At 40.7% G+C, this 18,331-nt stretch overlaps 1 protein-coding gene across 2 annotated transcripts in view; it reads left to right on the top strand.

Moving 5' to 3' along the window:
* The window catches only part of atf6 (activating transcription factor 6), a 330,002-nt gene that overhangs the window by 81,413 nt on the left and 230,258 nt on the right, over positions 1 to 18,331 (top strand). For both annotated transcript variants that reach the window (XM_072573460.1, XM_072573462.1), the window contains 2 exons: positions 3,201 to 3,386; positions 13,141 to 13,232. In XM_072573460.1, coding sequence (XP_072429561.1) covers positions 3,201 to 3,386; positions 13,141 to 13,232 — 278 coding nt within the window. The remainder of the gene's footprint in view (positions 1 to 3,200; positions 3,387 to 13,140; positions 13,233 to 18,331) is intronic.

Genomic DNA, 18,331 nt, shown 5'->3' with positions numbered 1-18,331 from the left:
GGCTGACTGGTCTATAGTTCCCTGGCTTGTCCTTACCATCTTTCTTAATGAAGCAAGACAATTGAAGAATTGGACCAGTTGCCTAAGTATGAGGTATTAATAAGATGAAAACTATTGAAGTGGTATTTGCTTTATATATCTACTGTAATAGAGTAAATAAGACCTAATGGAGACAAAGAGCTGCTAATATTTCTCTCCAGTGAGTGGTGAACCTAATTGAGAACCCTTTTAACTGTTGCATAAAATATCTCCATTTAGAGTTACGATGGCTCAGCAGTGGCAACCACTGCCTTACAGCACCAGGGATCTGGGTTTGATTCCAGTCTCAGGTGATAGTCTGTTTGTGTGGAGTTTTCACATTCTCCCCGTGTCTGCGTGGGTTTCCTCCAGATGCTCCAGTTTCTTCCCACATTCCAAAGATGTGCAGGTTAGATGAATTGGCCATGCTAAATTGCCCATAGTGTTCAGGGATGTGTAAGTTAAGTGCATTAGTCAGGGATAAATGTGGGGTAATAGAGTAGGAGGAATGGGTCTGGGTGGGATACTGTTTGGAGGGTCGATGGGCCTGTTTCTACCCTGTATGCATTCTATGATTCTATAGACGTTTGTAACAGTGCACAGGTTGAATTGTGGTAGTTGGTTTAGCTCAGTTAGCTAGTTTGTTTTACTGAATAAAGCCAACAGCATGAGACTACTTACCATATTAGATGTTGTCATTCAGGGCAGTTTGCCTCCTTTCATTGTCAGAGAGCCCACAAAGTTACCCCACAATGATATAGCCAATTGTGTCAGCTGACAGAAATAAATGCCCGCTCTTCTTCATGAAATACAGCTAATTGCCTTTCCTTATCTAGTTTAGATTAATGCACCAAAGATGTGAACTCAAACTATTCTAACACTAATAAGTTCAGCATAAAGGGTCCAGAGATACAGAATCCTTGAACTGTATGGAAGAAAAGTTATTGCTGGAAAGTGGGTGAATTGGAATGGACACTTTTGGATTTGCAGAATGAGCCTGGGCAAATGCAATGTCTATGAGTGGGAGAGCATTTTAGTGTAAGTAATTACAGAATTCAGTTAGATTTAGTTAAAAATCACACAACACCAGGTTATACTCCAACAGGTTATTTCAGGAGCACTAGCTTTCAGAGCACTGCTCCTTCATCAGGTGATTGTGGAGTATAAGATCATACAACATGGAATTTATAGCAAAAGATTACAATGTAATGCCACTGAAATTATACATTGAAAAGAACTTGGATTGTTTCAGTCTTTCATCTTTTAGAATGGCCATGTTAGTTTTGGTTCTTTCATATGTAAATCCCAGAACTTTTTAAAAGTTATATCCTCAAAATAGCTTTAACAATAGGTGCCATCTCATGCTGCAAGATGTGTCAATGGGTCGATACAGATACCACCATTACATGTGGGGACACATCCCACCATGTGCATAGCAGGTACTCGTGATTTGGCCAACGTTGTCTAACTCATATGCTGCAGGCAAAGATGCTCTGAGGCATGGTACATTGGTGAGACTGAGCAGAGGCTACGACAATGGATGAATGGACACTGCACCACAATCAACAGACAAGAGTGCTCCCTCCCATTTGGAGAAGATGTCAGTGGTCCGGGACATTCGACCTTGGATCTTCAGGTGACCATCCTCCAAGGTGGACTTCGGGATAGGCAACAACACAAAGTGGCTGAGCAGAAGTGATCGCCAAGTTCAGTAGCCATGAGGATGACCTCAATTGGGACCTTGGGTTCATGTCACACTACAGGTGACACTCACACTCACAGATTTATACCCCTTTACACTCTCAATCTCACACACACACCCACACTGTCGCTGACACTCCTATTTCCCCACCCCATGCACACACGCAGACATATAAATTTGTGGGGTGAATTTGTACTTGCAGAATTACATTTTATTTCGCTCAAAAGCGACAAGAATCCATGTAAGTTTCTGTAAATCCTGTTTTTAGATTAGAATCAGTATGAACATTGGGGCACAGACAGCCTCACACAGGGCACCTCACACCTTCAGTGTATTACTGGGCAGATATGGCACCTATTGTTAAAGTTCATTTGAGAATGTAACTTTAAAAAAAAGTTGTGGGATTTATATATGAAAGAACTGAAACCAACATGGTCATTCTAAAAGATGAGAGACTTAATAAACAATCCAGATCTTTTTCAGTATATCATTTCAGTTACACTGTAAACTTTTGCTATAAATTCTGTCTTACGATCTTATACTCCACAACCATCTGATGAAGGCACAGCGCTGCAAAAGCTTGTGCTTCCAACTAAATCTGTTGGATGATAACCTGGTGTTGTGTGATTTTTAACTTAGTTGAGGAAGGATAGTGTAAAATATCCAATAGTATGAGTTAAGGAAGGAATTATTTCAAGTTTTAGAAATTTTAATATTGAGTCCTTTAGATTCCGTTGAAATGTAGACGATTTATAGGTCAAAAACAGGTCATTCAACAGAACTGGAAATCTCCTTCCACTTTGTTTCATGGCATCCCATCCTGGAAAGATGTTATTCTCTGGTCTTTTCAAGCATTGACAGAATCACTTCAACACATGCAAGTGCTCCAAACTGATATTGAATCCCCCTGCTCACACATTTCAAATTAAACTTTATTTTTCCTTTCTGCTCTGCCCTTCTCAAAATTAGATTTAGATTCCCGACAGTACAGAAGCATGCCCTTTGGCCCAACAAGTCCACACTGACCCTCTGAAGAGTAACCCACCAATACCCATTTCTCTCTGACTCATGCACCTAACACTATGGGCAATTTAAAACGGCCAATTCAGCTTTTAAGTGAAAGCAGACCTCAAAGCAGAGACCAATAGTTTTCAGGTGTAAAGGGAATTACAGGATTTAGGTATATTGAGGGATTATGGATTTGAGATTGAAGATAGATCAGGATTAGTGGGAGAACAGGACTGAAGAGCCAGATAGCTTACATCAGCTCCCGCTTCTAGTTCTATAGATCCAATTATAATATATTATTGTATTCTTAAAAAGTGCTGTGCAGCTTATTTCTAAAATGCCAAGTAAGGACCACAATGTTTGCTCAAAGATGATACTAAGTTTGGAATCAAAGATTTGATTGCTCACAAATTAAGCTTGGAGTTGTAAGGTTTTCAGTTATTTAAATTCATTGCGTGTTGCTATCTAATAGGTAAATGCATTAAGACGACAAGAAAGAATGATTAAGAACCGTGAATCAGCAAGCCTGTCCCGGAGGAAGAAGAAGGAATATCTGTTGAATTTGGAGTGCAGGCTTCGATCTGCACTGCTTGAAAATGCAAAGCTAAAGAATGAAAATGGTTTTCTTCAAAAACAGCTTCAAGAGTTGATGTCAGAGGTGAGCCACTTTCCAAGTAGATGTTAAGACAGACAAGTTTAGGTATGCATATTGAAGAATGGGTTAAAGAATAGATTTATATCATGTTATGGGTTGAAGAATAGATTTGCATTATGTTGGTCAACATGGAATGAAAATACCGCAATCAGAATATCTAATGTAAGCTCAAAAAGTGCTATAGATCTTTTAATAGAAACTGAGTAACATTTTGTATAAAGCTTTTTTAAAATGTTACAACTTGCCTGAAGTGTCAACAAAGCACTTCAGATGCATTTAATTACTTTGAAACATGATAACTGTGATCTGTATGATATGACTGTATGAGTGCATAAACATCTGAGACAAATAGATGCTTGAGCTATTTTTAATCAAAGCACAAATGTTTACCAGAAGTGGGATTGTACTCTTTTCTGAGTGGCGTCATAGGCTCCCTGATGTCCATGGGTGAAGGTAGTTAGTCTCCGTTGAACAAGCCAATAACGACTGCTCATTGCACAATACAGTAGTCCTTCACTGCAGCTGAGGCTATGTATTCCATGTCAATGGGGGAAAATAATGGTTCTGCTCCATTTGTTTGAGTTCATTTTCAGTCTATTAACATACAAGTTGGTGTTATCCAACAGTTTACGGAGTTGCTTTTCCAACTAAATAAAAACCAGTGGAATGTGCATTTTATAATACATGAAATAAGGTCGTAGTAAAACTGGAGAGTTTTACAAAGTGACTTTCTGAAGAGGTTTCACCCCTGCCTTTTGGAATAGAGGTTCATGACTTATACACATTGAGTAAAATAGCCTTTCAAGCATATTTTTCATGATGAAATTATATATAAAATTAACCTGTGCTTATGCACAATTTAATGTTGTACCTAAGGTAGACCTGGTTTCCCCATCACGTTCAGTTTGCTTGTTTCAGTGGTTTCTGCAGTCTTGAATCTTTGGTATTGCAGCTTATGGGTTTGTCATCTCATGGATCATGTTTCTTCTTATAAATATTTTCAATGAAAAGTTAACATGTTTTTACAAGTTTACAAATAAAAAAACCCAAGTGTGAACATTGATATACAATTAAATCTTAAATAAATACTAGCCAAAATCTATCAAACAAAAGAAGAGATACTGAAAAGAAAAAACAAGACAAAACTCAACTACCTAACCCACAACTAACCAGAGTGTATGATTAAATCTCTTACATTACTCAAGAAAAGAAAACAAACAACGGATATCACAGAAATTAAGTAGTAAAATAGATGCTCAGAATGTGTTAACATCAGATCGTAACAAAACCCGTATTCCTGCAGGATTCCTCTCCCAAGGGGCCCCGGACCAGCCAGGGTCGTTGTCTCAATTAGATAAAAGCCCTTGATAGAATGGCTGAAATATCTGTATCTGTGTAATTCAAGAAGGGCTGCCATATTTTATAGAATAATTTGGTTTTTTGGTGCACCATGTTTGTAAGGAAGCCATGGGGAATACATTCCATGATCATTCTGTGCCAATTCAAAGGTCCAGGAGGGCCCTCAGCCACATAGTTTACCAAAATATTTTTCCTTGCACAGAAAGAGAGAATGGAAAATAATCTCTTCCCATGTACATCCAGAGAAGGCAAGCTTGAAAAGCCCAAAAGGAGAGATACTGGATCCACTCTAATTTCCGTTCCTAAGATTTCTGTCAGGGCATTTGCTACTTTAGTCCAATACTTACGGATCTTATGACAGGTCCGTAAGCAGTGTACAAGAGTGCCCACCTCTGTTTTACATTTGGGACACATTGGAGATGCTCCTACCTTAAATTTTGCCAATTGGTCTGGTGCTATATGGGCCCTATGAAATATCTTCAACTGAATGGCCTGAGTTCTGTTGCAGATGGAGATTTTTCTGGCATTTTCCCCAATATCATTCCACATTTCTATGGAAATTTCCAGCACCAAATCCTGATCCCATGTTTTAAGCAGATTGTCCATATCTTCCGATACTTCATCATGTAATAAATGATAAAGAGTGCTGGCCGAAGGTACCCCCATTGGTCATAACACTCTACTTTCTCTGTTTGATTTATAAAGACTATCTAATAGCATAATCTTCTTCTGTATGTAATCTCGAATTTGGAAGTATCGAAAGATGCAGCTGTTCAAAAGACATCTGGACCCCTTCCTTAAACAGATCCCTAAACAGCAGATACCATGGAATCTCCAGAGTCTGAATGTAGCATCTGTAAGCCCCTGTTGAAACCCCCATTCCTCCACTATCGGAGCATAGGGGGATGTTTTATGTGAATTGCCCTCATTTTGCCACATTATATTCCAAGCTTTAATTGTATTTAATATTATAGGGTTTTTACAGTGATACGTGATGATTTTCCTCTTGTCTGAAAACAAGAGGTTAATAGGTGGGCATTTTACTTGAGAAGCCTTGATGTTCAGCCAGATTGATTGCAGGTCAGACAAGACCCAATTGGCTATATAGCTTAATAGGGAACTTAACTGATATTTCCTAAAATCTGGAAAATCCAGTCCTCCCCTTGCCTGTGGAAGCTTCCTCAGCTGAATGAGGGGCCATCTCTGATTCCAGATGAAGGAACCCAGCCAGCCATACCACTTGCTTAGTGACAACCTCGGCAGCATCCACCGGAAGCATTCTCATAGGGTATAGGAGACTGGGCAGGACATTCATTTTAATTAGTGCTATTCTGCCTAACCAGGAAATTAGAAGGTCTCCCCATCGCTGGAGGTCCTGTCTTACCCTCTCCAGTAGATGCACAAAGTTAGCCTTGTATAGCTGGCCAAATACTGGGGTGGTAAAAAGGCCTAAATAGAAGAAATCCTCCAGAGACCACCGAAAGGGAAAGTGGGAACCGTCTGATAGGTGGGATATACTAGCGAAGCCGCCCATTGGCATGGCCTCCGATTTTGAAAAATTAATTTTAAAGCCTGAAAATACACTGAATATATTAATAACTTGGATTAAGCGAGGCACGGACATCAGGGGATTACTGAGGTATAGGAGAACTTTATCTGCATAAAGGGTAATTTTATGTTTACCTGTACCAATCCTCGGGGCCGTTATTTTAGGGTCAGCCTGTATAGCTTCTGCTAGTGGCTCGATTATTAGCGTAAATAGCAATAGTGAGAGAGGGCATCCCTGACGGCAGCCCCTACCCATACTGAAGCTATCCGAGCCTAGTCCATTGGTAATCACAACTGCGTTGATCATCCTACAGTGTTGAGACCCATTTGGCAAACACCTTTCCAACGCCAAACCTTTCCAATGGTAAAACAGATATGACCACTCAACCCTGTCGAATGCCTTTTCTGCATCTAATGACACTACTACTCCCAGTATTTTTCTCTGATGGCAGGCTTGAATCACATTCAAAACCCTTCTAACATAATTGGATGATCCTCCTTTATGATGTATGGCAATACACTTTCTAGCCTCATTGCTAACGTTTTAGAAAGGATTTTAAAATCTACATTTAGCAAGAATATTGGTCTGTATGGCACACAGTCTTCTGGGTCCTTTCCTTTTTTGAGAATAAGGGAGATATTCGCCTCTTTCAGCGAAGGCGGGAGACAGCCCTGACTGTATGAGTAGTTATACATGTCCATAAGTGGACCAGCCAATATTCCTGTAAATTCTTTGTAGAATTCGGCTTGATAGCCATCTGGGCCAGATGTCTTACTGCTCTGAAGTTGCCTGATTGCGTCAAGTATTTCTTGGATTGTTCGGGGAACATTCAGGACCGATACCTGTTCCGGGGTTAGGTCCGGAATGGTCAGGTTTTTAAAAAATGACTGCATCCTCCTAGCTCTATCTTTGCAGTCCTGTGATTTATATAAATCAGAATAAAATTTTCTAAAGATTGTATAAATCCTTTTGTGATCATGAGTCAGAGTACCCACACTTTCCTTGATAGACGTGATAGTTTGAGGAGCCTTTTTTATCTTTGCGAGAAATGCTAAGTATCTATCAGGTTTATCGCCAAATTCATATAACCTTTGATTTGCAAATAATATTTCCTTCTTAGCCGTTTGGGTAAGCGTGGTATTCGGAGCTGTCCTAAGGGCCTTTGATCCTTTGTAATTTAATAATATAAGGTCTGTCATCGTATGCTGTTTCAGCTGCTTTTCAGCGAGCTTCAGGCAGACACTGCTGTTCTCCCTTTAATTTTTTCAGGGTCGCCGAGTATGAAATGATCAAACCTCGCGTGTAAGCTTTGATGGTCTCCCTCATCATTGATGGGTTGCTAGCCGTGCCTGAATTAATTTCTTCAGAGTTTTAAATTCTTGAGAGGAGTACTTTACAAATTTACTATGTTTCATCAGGAAGGGGTCCATACGCCAATGTTGGGGGGATGTCTCATTGTTCCTCGCCTTGACTTCTATGTATACAGCAGCATGATCAGAAATTGTTATACTACCTATTTTACAGGATGATATGGAATTTTTAAAAATAGAGGGGGCAAAAAGCTTATCAATTCTGGTGTGACATTTATGTGGATTGGAGTAAAAAGAAAAATCTCTGCCTTGTGGGTGAAGCCATCTCCACACATCTACTAGTCCTAATTCTTTGTTCAAATCCATCAATTGTCTGGATCTCGGGGTACTCCTGCAGTACTCTTGGGGAATCCTATCTATTTCCGGGTCCATAATACAATTAAAGTATCCCCCTATAATTGTATAACGAGCACAGAGAGCCATCAATTTGGAGAAGGCTTCCATTATAAATTTAAAAGGCTGTGCGGGGGACAATACAGATTTAAGATCCCATATTCCTCTCCATTTATAAGAGCTTTAATCAGAATATATCATCCAGATTCGTCTTTTATCTGATTTAGGGTTTTGAAAGGGAGATTCTTCCGAATAAGAATGATGACTCCCCTACCTTTTGAGCTGAAGGAAGAAAAGAAGGCCTGATCAAATCCACCCTGTCATAATTTCAAGTGTTCTTTATCCAATAAATGTGTCTCCTGTAGGAGAGCTATATCAACCCTTTCTTTCTTGAGGTTTGATAATATTTTCTTTGTTTTGACTGGTGAATTACACCCCTTGACATTCCAGGTGCACCATTTAACCGACTGATTAACCATAATCGTCCGGGCAAGTCCGAGACCCCTCGGGAGAAGAATCCCTATCCAAAACATCCCGAGCATAGAACATATAAAATAGAGGTTCTTTAATACACTCACATCAATATAATAAAAAACTATTTCTAAATAGAAAAAATGTAAAATATATTTAAACGGAGATTTTCTCTCTTGTTCCAGGGGGCATCACTTCCTTTCCAAAAGCCCCATCATATCCTCTCCCAACCAGTGTCCCACCCTTGACCCAGGCAGCCCATCATAGAATACAAAAAAAATGCAAATATGCTACAAAGCTAGAGTTAACAGTGAGTACTCTACACCCCCCCCCCGAACACCTAGATATATTTGGTTATGTTAATACCATGTATGAACATATATAACTATAAAATTACAGTCTCGACAAATAATAATTAAATATAATAATACAAAATAACAGGGGAAAACAGCCCCGCTCTTAAAGACAGAGATAAAATAGGATAAGGTAACCACTCTTTCCCCCCCCCCCCCCCCCACCTACATTAACTATATATATTTTTTTTTAAAAAGAGGGGTGAAAATCAATAAATGAAGAACAAATAAATAAACCCCTCTCCCCACCCCCACCCCCGGAGATAATATTAAACAATAAGGTAATGAAAGGAAGAAAACGTATAAACTGGGGTGGGGGGAGGGCAGAACAACATTATTCACCACTAGAATTAACTCTTACAATTTATCTAAGAGAGTCCAGATTGGCCTTCTCCGGCAATCCAAAGTTGTACACGGACCCTTCATGGCTAAAATGTAGCGTCGCTGGGTAGTGCAGGAAGTAGTGAATGTTTAAATCCCGTAAACACTTCTTCGCTTCGTCAAACGCCTTCCTCTTTTGGACCAAAGCTGGGGAAAAGTCCTGGAAAAGCATAATCTTAATCCTTTATAAATCATGGCTTGGGGATCTTTCCCAAGATTTCTGGAAGCTTCTAAGAGCATCTGCCTCACCTTGTAGCTCTGCAGCTGGAACAGGATCGGGCTGTGGCGCTGGTTCGAGCTGGGCCTGCGCATTGCAACCCGGTAGGCTCATTCCACCCTTACCTGGCCTGATCCAGCCTCCAGATTTAACAGCTGTGGAAGCCACTGCTTAAGGAACGCTGTAAGCTGGCCTTCCTCTTTCCGTTTGGGAAGGCGCAGCAAACGAATATTTTTTTCGACGACATTGATTCTCAAGGTGTCGATGTGATTTTCTAAGGTCTGGACTCGCTGTTGGAGAGTCCGGGCCCAACCCACGGCTGATTCTGCGATAATCTCGGAGGTCGCGGCCTTTAGCCCCGTCCCTCCAATTCGGCGCTTGATTTCCTTGATGTCTTAGAGGCGCTTTTGTAGTGCGGCCGAGAGTGAATTCCATCTGCTCGGGACTCTTCGATGAAGGTATCGACTTTCGCATCAAGTTTGGAGATTACTTCCATGAGGCTCGCTACCATAGGTAAGTCTCCCGGGGTGGCTGCAGACACCTCTGCTGCAGCAGGGGAGGGTGGGGGAGGGGTTCCTGTGTGCTGAGAGCTGCGGGTACTTTCCCTTCAGTCATTTTTGCAGGAGATTATACTGTTTCAATTTAGTACAGAGCAACTAATTATATTAAGTAAAAACTATTTTAAATATTTTGGTAAGTGTGGTGGAGGCGAGTGGCCGACTTTGCCCAAGTCTTGGGAGGAGCACTACAGACTCAGACTTGCTGGGTCACCACCATCTTGGATCTCCTCATGGATCATGTTAACGATTAGCTCCGTGCATATTTACAGGCTGATAATAACTGGTCCATTTGCTTCAACTATGGAAGAAATTTCTAATGTCCATCCCAGGGATCTATATTGGAATTTGAGGTGGAAAATGCCAACGCATGGAATAGCCGACCTGTTGTTAAGTTATCTTGTGTGGACTGTGCCACATTGTGCAAGTTTCCTGAGTACGTCTTCCACAAGAGCTAAAATGCAGTTTTTTTTTCAAATGGGAGCTGTACTGGGCATCTTGTGAACTGCGTTTTTTAGAGAGCGAGAGAGAAAACTGTCTGTGCTTTGGCTTGTTTTTGTAGCACTTTCATCTTAGTTAAAGTTATGGCTTCAGCTCTGAAATCTGACAGATTGACTGACGGATGATTGCTGGAAAACAGACTGTTTACAACTAGCAGGCTACAGTCACCTGTTCGGGCTTTACCATCACTTAACGAGTTATCATGACTAGTTTTTAGCACCTATGTACTGCCACCATGATGCTCGGAGAAAATAGGACTGCACATGCTGGATAGTCAGAGTTCAACTTTGTGGAGTAGAAAAGCACAGCAGATCAGGCAGCATCCGAGGAGCAGGAGAATTGATGTTTCGGGCATAAGTCATCATGATGCACTTTGTGGTTTTCTATATGTTAGTCCATGTAACATACAGCATGAAGACTCTATGTATTATGTTTACCCAATACCACCTCTCTTCAACTCATGTACTTCTGAAACTCTAAACTGACTTCGTTAATTTTGAGACTTATACGAATTATTTCATGGCCAGACTCCCGCTAACAGAAATTTGAGGGAGCATACATGAGGATCAGTGGTCGGCACAACATCGTGGGCTGAAGGGCCTGTTCTGTGCTGCACTGTTCTATGTTCTAATACTCATCCAGAACTGCGACTCGTTTTTTGACACTCAGAAGTCTTGATTAATCCACATTTGCTTACGTTCTGACAAGTCTAGAGGTAACAGTTGCAGAATTGGGATGTTATAAAGTTGGAAAGAAGTGATTTTATTCATTTCATAGATCTATGGAAGCTGGATCAAATACAGTGTTCAGTTTGTGAGCCTGGGTCAACTCAAACCTTTTCCAAAAACAAATCTCAACTCAGGCTAAGGACCAGCGGCTAGTTTCTTATGTGAAATGAAGTTCATGACTTCCCAATATTTTGTTTGGGGAAATTATTGCTCACCCATAACTGGATCTTGGGTAAGTAGTCGGTGAAGGTCAAAGTAATGAAGAAAGTTACTGGAGGCAATTGTGAGGTAGAGCTGGGTGTTGTAATTAGTTATCGCTTTATAGTTGTGTGTATGTACAAGTCACTTGATGACTTCAGGTTGTTTTGCATCCTAAAAGTACAAACATGCAAAATAAAAATTGCACTTAGAATATTTTCATGATTCAGTGTGCATTCTTGCATCCGATGCTTTAAGTATGCAAATTTAGAGCATCTTTCAGGCAGGCATGTGGTCACCTTTATTTGCAGGATTGTGATTTGCTCACTTTGGTTATACAGAGGAACCTTGATTATCTGAATATCAATTGTCCGAATTTCACATTATTCAAAGAAGATCTCAAGGTCCCGATAGAAGCATTACATCAGAGAGGTGTTTCCAGCACTGATCACGTCTTTTGTTTACAATGATTAAAAATGAACTCAGCTTACTGAAGTGCTGCTGAGAACAGTCCTGGACGTTAATGGTAGCATGGATACCATCTCCAAATGACTGACCGCCCACCCTTTCTCTCTTCCCCCCCGTGCCGCCCCCCCCCCCCATACACTTTCCCTGGAGCTCTACACAGGGGTGTACCCTAAACCTCCTTTCCCCAGATAATCTCTCTAACATTGTCCTGTACAGGGCAAAGGTGGAACTTGTCAAAATGTTGCAGGAAAAAGTGGTGTGTGTGTGTGCGCGCACACTATTTTGAGACTCACCCCCTAAAGGCAGCAGCAGCAGTCTTCCTGGTGGTGTCCAGTCTGGCTGCCCTGAAGAAGGTGTGGGGGCCGTCAAGGGTGTGGGGTTGGGGAGAGTACAGGGGCCGGGGTAGAGGTGGATGGGGGTGGGGTTGGACAGGGTTGGGGGGTGGATGGGACTCTCACTTTGTGTGCAGCTGCCTCGATTCCTGTACGGGGAGTGGACTTCGCAAGTGCTCGCTGTGTCTATCCCATTGAACTGATGGCGAGGGTGGGGAGGCTTCAGCAGTGTTGCAGGTCCCTGACACACAACTGTGTGTCTGCTCAGAAACAAACCCTGAAATAAAGAGGGGGAACAAGCCAGGCAGAGCGAGGAGAAAGGACATTTCAGAAAACTCTGAGCCCCAGAGGAGAGGCATTGAATCAGTTACTGAATAATCAATTATCCGAACGAAATAGCACCCACCCATCTTATTCAGATAATCGAGATTCCTCTGTATCTGCTAAAAGTAATGCAGTGTTAGAGAGTTGCGATGTGTGAGAGAGTTGAGCATGGGAGAGAAAAATTATTTGCCTGGCTGTGTATATTTTATAGCCAGTTTGGCTAAGAATGTTCAACACATCGTTCAATGTAAAATGATCCAGCGTGAAGACAAGCTTTGAAAGAAACACATGTTTGTCTTGGGTTTGTCATAAAAAAATTCTAATGTAAAAATAAAAAATGTAACATCACACCTTATGTAATGCAAAAGTAAGTATTTTTACTGTAAAATGGCTGCATATCAGTGTGGTGGTACTTGAAAGGATATCAGGCAATGCTTTTGTGAATGAAGTGAGGAGGTGGCATTGGGATAAAAAGGGGCCTGAAAAGGGTCGGGAGAAGGAGAATACAGCAGTCAAACATGAAGATCGTTTCATGCTCTTGTGAAGATTGCAATAGTTTAATGTATTTGGAATCTCCTATGCATTCGATGATGTCACTGCCTCTCTTCTCTTTCAGAATCAGCAACTAAAAGTTACTACTCCAAAACGAAGAGCTGTGTGTGCCATGGTATTGCTGGCATTTATTGCACTCAGTTATGGTCCTGCAAGGTAAGTTTCATCACTTGGAATTTTCTGACCTCGTCCCATGTGTTATTGCAGGAACTGACTGAGTTCTCAGCCTCAGAAGTTAACTGCCAAGGTCTTTGATAATTTTTTGTAATAATAGGTCAACATATGAGCAGATAATAGCATCAATACAATTGTAATTGATAACAGAAGTCCATTTTTTTAATGGTTGTAAATGAGTTCTAAAGAAAATCTACACAGCTGGCTGTATGATCAATCTTTTAAAAAGTTTATCTAGTTGTTACCTGGTGTTCAGTTCCCAGGTGTTTGTAGTCCCATTTTTAAAATTTGTATTTAAGTCACAACTGAACTGATTTAAATCATAATTGAGTTGGGACACCAAAGTCAAAAGATTCCAAGTTTATAAACTGAGTGCAAGCATTTGGCTGCTGGAGGGTAGATTATGACTCCTCAGTACTCCTAAAAATAGATATTGCAGAGAGTGCATTGGAATTCCATGCTGTTTGATTGATGGAAATTTTGGCTCGAATTGTCACCAGTGTTTCCATCTGAAGAATTTAAGTGTAGGTGTTACAGTCGTGGTGCTTTCCTTTGTTCGGCTTTTCCAATAACTGGGATTTAACTCAGGCATATTATCCTTTATGGAAAATCTTCTGTTAAATCCCCCTGCTCCGCACTTTGCTTTGAATTCACCTGGTACCTTACTAATTGTGATGATGGGCAAAGTACTCAGATGTTTGACATTTCAGTGTTCTCAGCTTTTGAGATTGTCGTTGCTTTTGCGAAGTTGGCACAGTAGTACATGACCAATATTTTGGCCCAAGAAATACCATGCCGGTAGCTCCTTTAAATTCTGTTATGGTACTTACAAGGTTAAAACAATGTTTGATCACAGAAGTTACATCCCAGCATAATGATATATTCCAGCAGTTAGTTGGCTGATTTCTGGCAGTTGTTTTGAGGTTAGAGACCCACAGTAATTATAGGTAGTTGTGTAGTTACTCTCTCTGTGTAGCTAATAGCAGACTTGTAAGTTTAGTGGCTAATCATTGAAATACTAGGTAAAAACAATGACTGCAGATGCTGGAAACCAGATTCTGGATTAGTGGTGCTGGAAGAGCACAGCAGTTCAGGCAGCATCCAAGTAGCTTCGAAATTGACGTTTCGGGCACCCGAAACGTCGATTTCGAAACTACTTGGATGCTGCCTGAACTGCTGTGCTCTTCCAGCACCACTAATCCAGAATCATTGAAATACTGCCTGGTTCGAGTCCTTTCCTTTTCCTTTATCTTTTCCTTGTCTGAATCTATCTACCTTTGCTTGCATTCTTTCAGACTACTTTTGGATTTACTGGACGCTCTTTGACACTCTCCAAAATTTATTGGATGTGTACTTGTGAAGGCTGCTATCAATTTCCAAATATTTATTCTGCTATTCTCTGGATCTTGTGCATTTACAATGTCCCAACCTCTGAGCCATAGAATATCATAGAATCCCTACAGCGTAGAAACAGGCACAGAGTCCAACAAGTCCATACTGACCCTCTGAAGACAATTCCACCCAGACACTATCCCTTTCACCCTGCATTTTTTACATAGCTTGGTGAAATTGACTGGCGGTCATTAACAAATACCAAGAGGAGAGGAGTACTTACCCTGTTAAATACTGGAATTGCGTTTGTGGTGTAAGTGCTAGGTAGCTAATGCATAAATCTAACCACCTTAAGAAAATCATGGGGAGATTAACTCCAAGGTACCAGTTTTGCGAAGTTAAAAGTCAAGCGCTGTAAACTTGGCCATAACTTGAGATTCAAAATTTACAGGATACTTCTTTCTTGCGAAAAGTTGTTAACCAGTTTGAAGAATAAAACCATGTATTAATGCTGTTAATTTTCAGCGGAATCTGCCCTTGTATGTGACACTTTGAAAGCAATTTTCTCGTCAACTTATACCACCTTGTGTTCAGTGAGCTATGAAAAGACCTCCAAGCACAGCCCCTGTTTCTAAACTCGTTTCTTGACTATACTGCATCATCACATTTTTTCTTGTGAGCATATCTGCTTTCTCATCCTCCTGTTGACTCATGTTTTCGTAGTAAACATTTGAGCTGGGTAATTCCTTGAAATTTTATAATGTGGCGGTGCTGGTGTTAGACTGGGGCGGAGAAAGTTAAAAATCACAGAACACCAGGATATAATCCAACACGTTTATTGGGAAGTACAAGCTTCTGAAGTGCTCCAAAAGCTTGTACTTCCAAATAAACCTGTTGGTGTCGTGTGAATTTTAACCTTGAAATTTTAGACAGTTTAAATTTTATTTTGGTTAAATTTAATTGCCATTTACTTTGGATTGCCAGTGCTGATCTCAGGATCTAATTTCATGCAGATTCTCTTAGCTATAACTCAGTGTTTTCACAAAGGTTTTTTGGAATCGGAGGTAAAATTCTGCAGCTTAGATGTTGACAGGTTTTCAAAATGATCAAGGAGAAACAACAGCAATTATTATAGGGTTGTTGTGGTTCTATTCGCCGAGCTGGGAATTTGTGTTGCAGACATTTCGTCCCCTGTCAAGGTGACATCCTCAGTCCTTGGGAGCCTCCTGTGAAGCGCTTCTGTGATCTTTCCTCCGGCATTTGTCGTGGTTTGAATCTGCCGCTTCCGGTTGTCAGTTCCAGCTGTCCGCTGCAGTGATCGGTATATTGGGTCCAGATCGATGTGCTTATTGATTGAATCTGTGGATGAGTGCCATGCCTCTAGGAACTCCCTGGCTGTTCTCTGTTTGGCTTGTCCTATAATAGTAGTGTTGTCCCAGTCGAATTCATGTTGCTTGTCATCTGTGTGTGTGTGGCTACTAAGGATAGCTGGTTGGTCGTTTCATGGCTAGTTGGTGTGCCATGAGCTCGCCACGAAACGACACGACCAGCTATCCTTAGTAGCCACACACGCAGATGACAAGCAACATGAATTCGACTGGGACAACACTACTATTACAGGACAACCCAAATACAGAACAGCCAGGGAATTCCTAGAGGCATGGCACCCATCCACAGATTCAATCAATAAGCACATCGATCTGGACCCAATATACTGATCACTGCAGCGGACAGCTGGAACTGACAACTGGAAGCGGCAGATTCAAACCACTATAAATGCCTGAGGAAAGATCACAGAAGCGCTTCACAGGAGGCTCCCAAGCACTGAGGATGTCACTTCGACAGGGGAAGAAAGTCTGCAACACAAATTCCCAGCTCGGCGAACAGAACCATAACAACAAGCACCTGAGCTCCAAATCTTCTCACAAACTTTGAATTATTATAAGGGAAAAGAAAAAGAGTTAGGTTCCATCATAATGTTCTGACACTGAGTAGTTGAGCCAAGGATTGAAGAAGCTGTCAAGGTTCAATCTCTGGCTCATGAATGACTTTTCTGGGCTGGGGTGCCAGAGGTGGTGCTGTAATTAAGCCTTGCACTCATGCATAAGTGATAGGATGTGAAATTGAACCAGGGTTCTTGATCATACTGACTATCCATTGACTTCTGGAGGAAAGATAGGCAAATGTAGGTGGTGGGTGAGGGTAGAAGCAGGCAAAAAGACTGTACACTTGTGGGATTGTATTATTGCAGAGATTGCAACAAGGAAATTGGTCAAATGAATAAGTTTTATCCTAAATGTAAAACAGGCCTGAGACACTAAGAGGCTGCTGAAGTTCCCTTTAATCTTAAATCAATAGTCTCTAATTATATCACCTTTCAATCCCATTCCATATTATGTTACAAATTTGGTGGGTGCGTAACACGAACCTTGATTCATTCTTGACAGATTTCATCAAACCCAAAAATACAAGATAGGATGAAATTTTGGGGATTTTCACTCATCTAACTTTCACATCTAACTGCAGCTTGTCTGTTTAGAGCCGACTACCTGTTAGATTATAGTAATTTCTTGTCATATAATTTCAGAGAAGGACTGAGATAGCAGCAGAACCACTTATTTTACCAGTTAATACATACATTACTGATCGAGTATTAATTGTATGTAGACAAATTAATGTAATGTCCTTAAATATGTGAATTATGAGGAATTAACAGAAATGAGGCACTCAATCCAAACAGTCTGTTTGTGTTGATGCTGTACTTGTGTTGATGCAACTTGCCTCTCTTTCAACATATTCTTGCTCCATTGTGCGCCTATGCAACTTTCCATTGAATCTATTGTTGCTATTAGCTATCTGTACTCCACATTTATGCTACTACGTGATCAGGTTTTACATTAATTACTGAATAGACTTATTGTTGCCTATCATATACTTATGATCCTGGGAGACAGTAAGGACTGCAGATGCTTGAAGTCAGAGTCAATACATGTGAAGCAGGAAGAACACAGCAGGTCAGACTGCATCTGAGGAGCAGGACAGTCAACGTTTCGGTCCAAATCCCTTTGTCAGGACTTGTTCCAGCTTTACATCTATTGACACTACTTATGGTCCTTGTTTGAATTCCCAAATTCTCTCTCTCTATGCTCTGAATGCCTTCATTACACTAAAAACCTCACTCAGGTAAATTTTTAGTTATAGAAAAGCAGTTAACTGCTTGTGCTGGGCACGTGAAATTTGAGAAGAGGAAGTTTGGAAATACTTAGCAGTTTAGACAGCAACAGTGAAGAGAGAAGCAGTTCATTTTCAGGTTGATCACCTTTTGTGAGAACTGGGAAAGTTTGGAGATTTAACAGATTGTTCAATAAATACAGAATGGATGGAGAAGAGCGAAGGAAAGGACTTTCATAGCGTGAAAGACATTATTTGACAAAAAGGATCATGATGCAAAATGGAAGGTGTTAGTAATGGGACGAGGAAAGAAACAGAAAATGGGCCAAGAGAAAGTTTAAATGGGGAGAGCAGAACTTTTACCAATAGCTGCTACCTCAAAAAATTTGGGAGTTGGGATTATAATCTGAAATTATTGAATTTGACATTGATCTTTGAAGTCTGAAGTGTCTGATCAAAAGATAATGTATTATTCTTTGAACTTTTTTTGAGCTTACTTTAAGCTTTAGTCGAGCAGTATAGGAAAGGCTGAGGGCACAGTAACAGTTGTGTGCAGAATTAAAATGTCAGGTGACTGA

Source organism: Chiloscyllium punctatum, chromosome 7 (genome assembly GCF_047496795.1).
Source record: "Chiloscyllium punctatum isolate Juve2018m chromosome 7, sChiPun1.3, whole genome shotgun sequence".
NCBI classification, from domain to species: Eukaryota; Metazoa; Chordata; class Chondrichthyes; order Orectolobiformes; family Hemiscylliidae; genus Chiloscyllium; species Chiloscyllium punctatum.
Note: the sequence above shows the minus strand (reverse complement) of the source record. Positions and strands in the feature narration are given on the sequence as shown.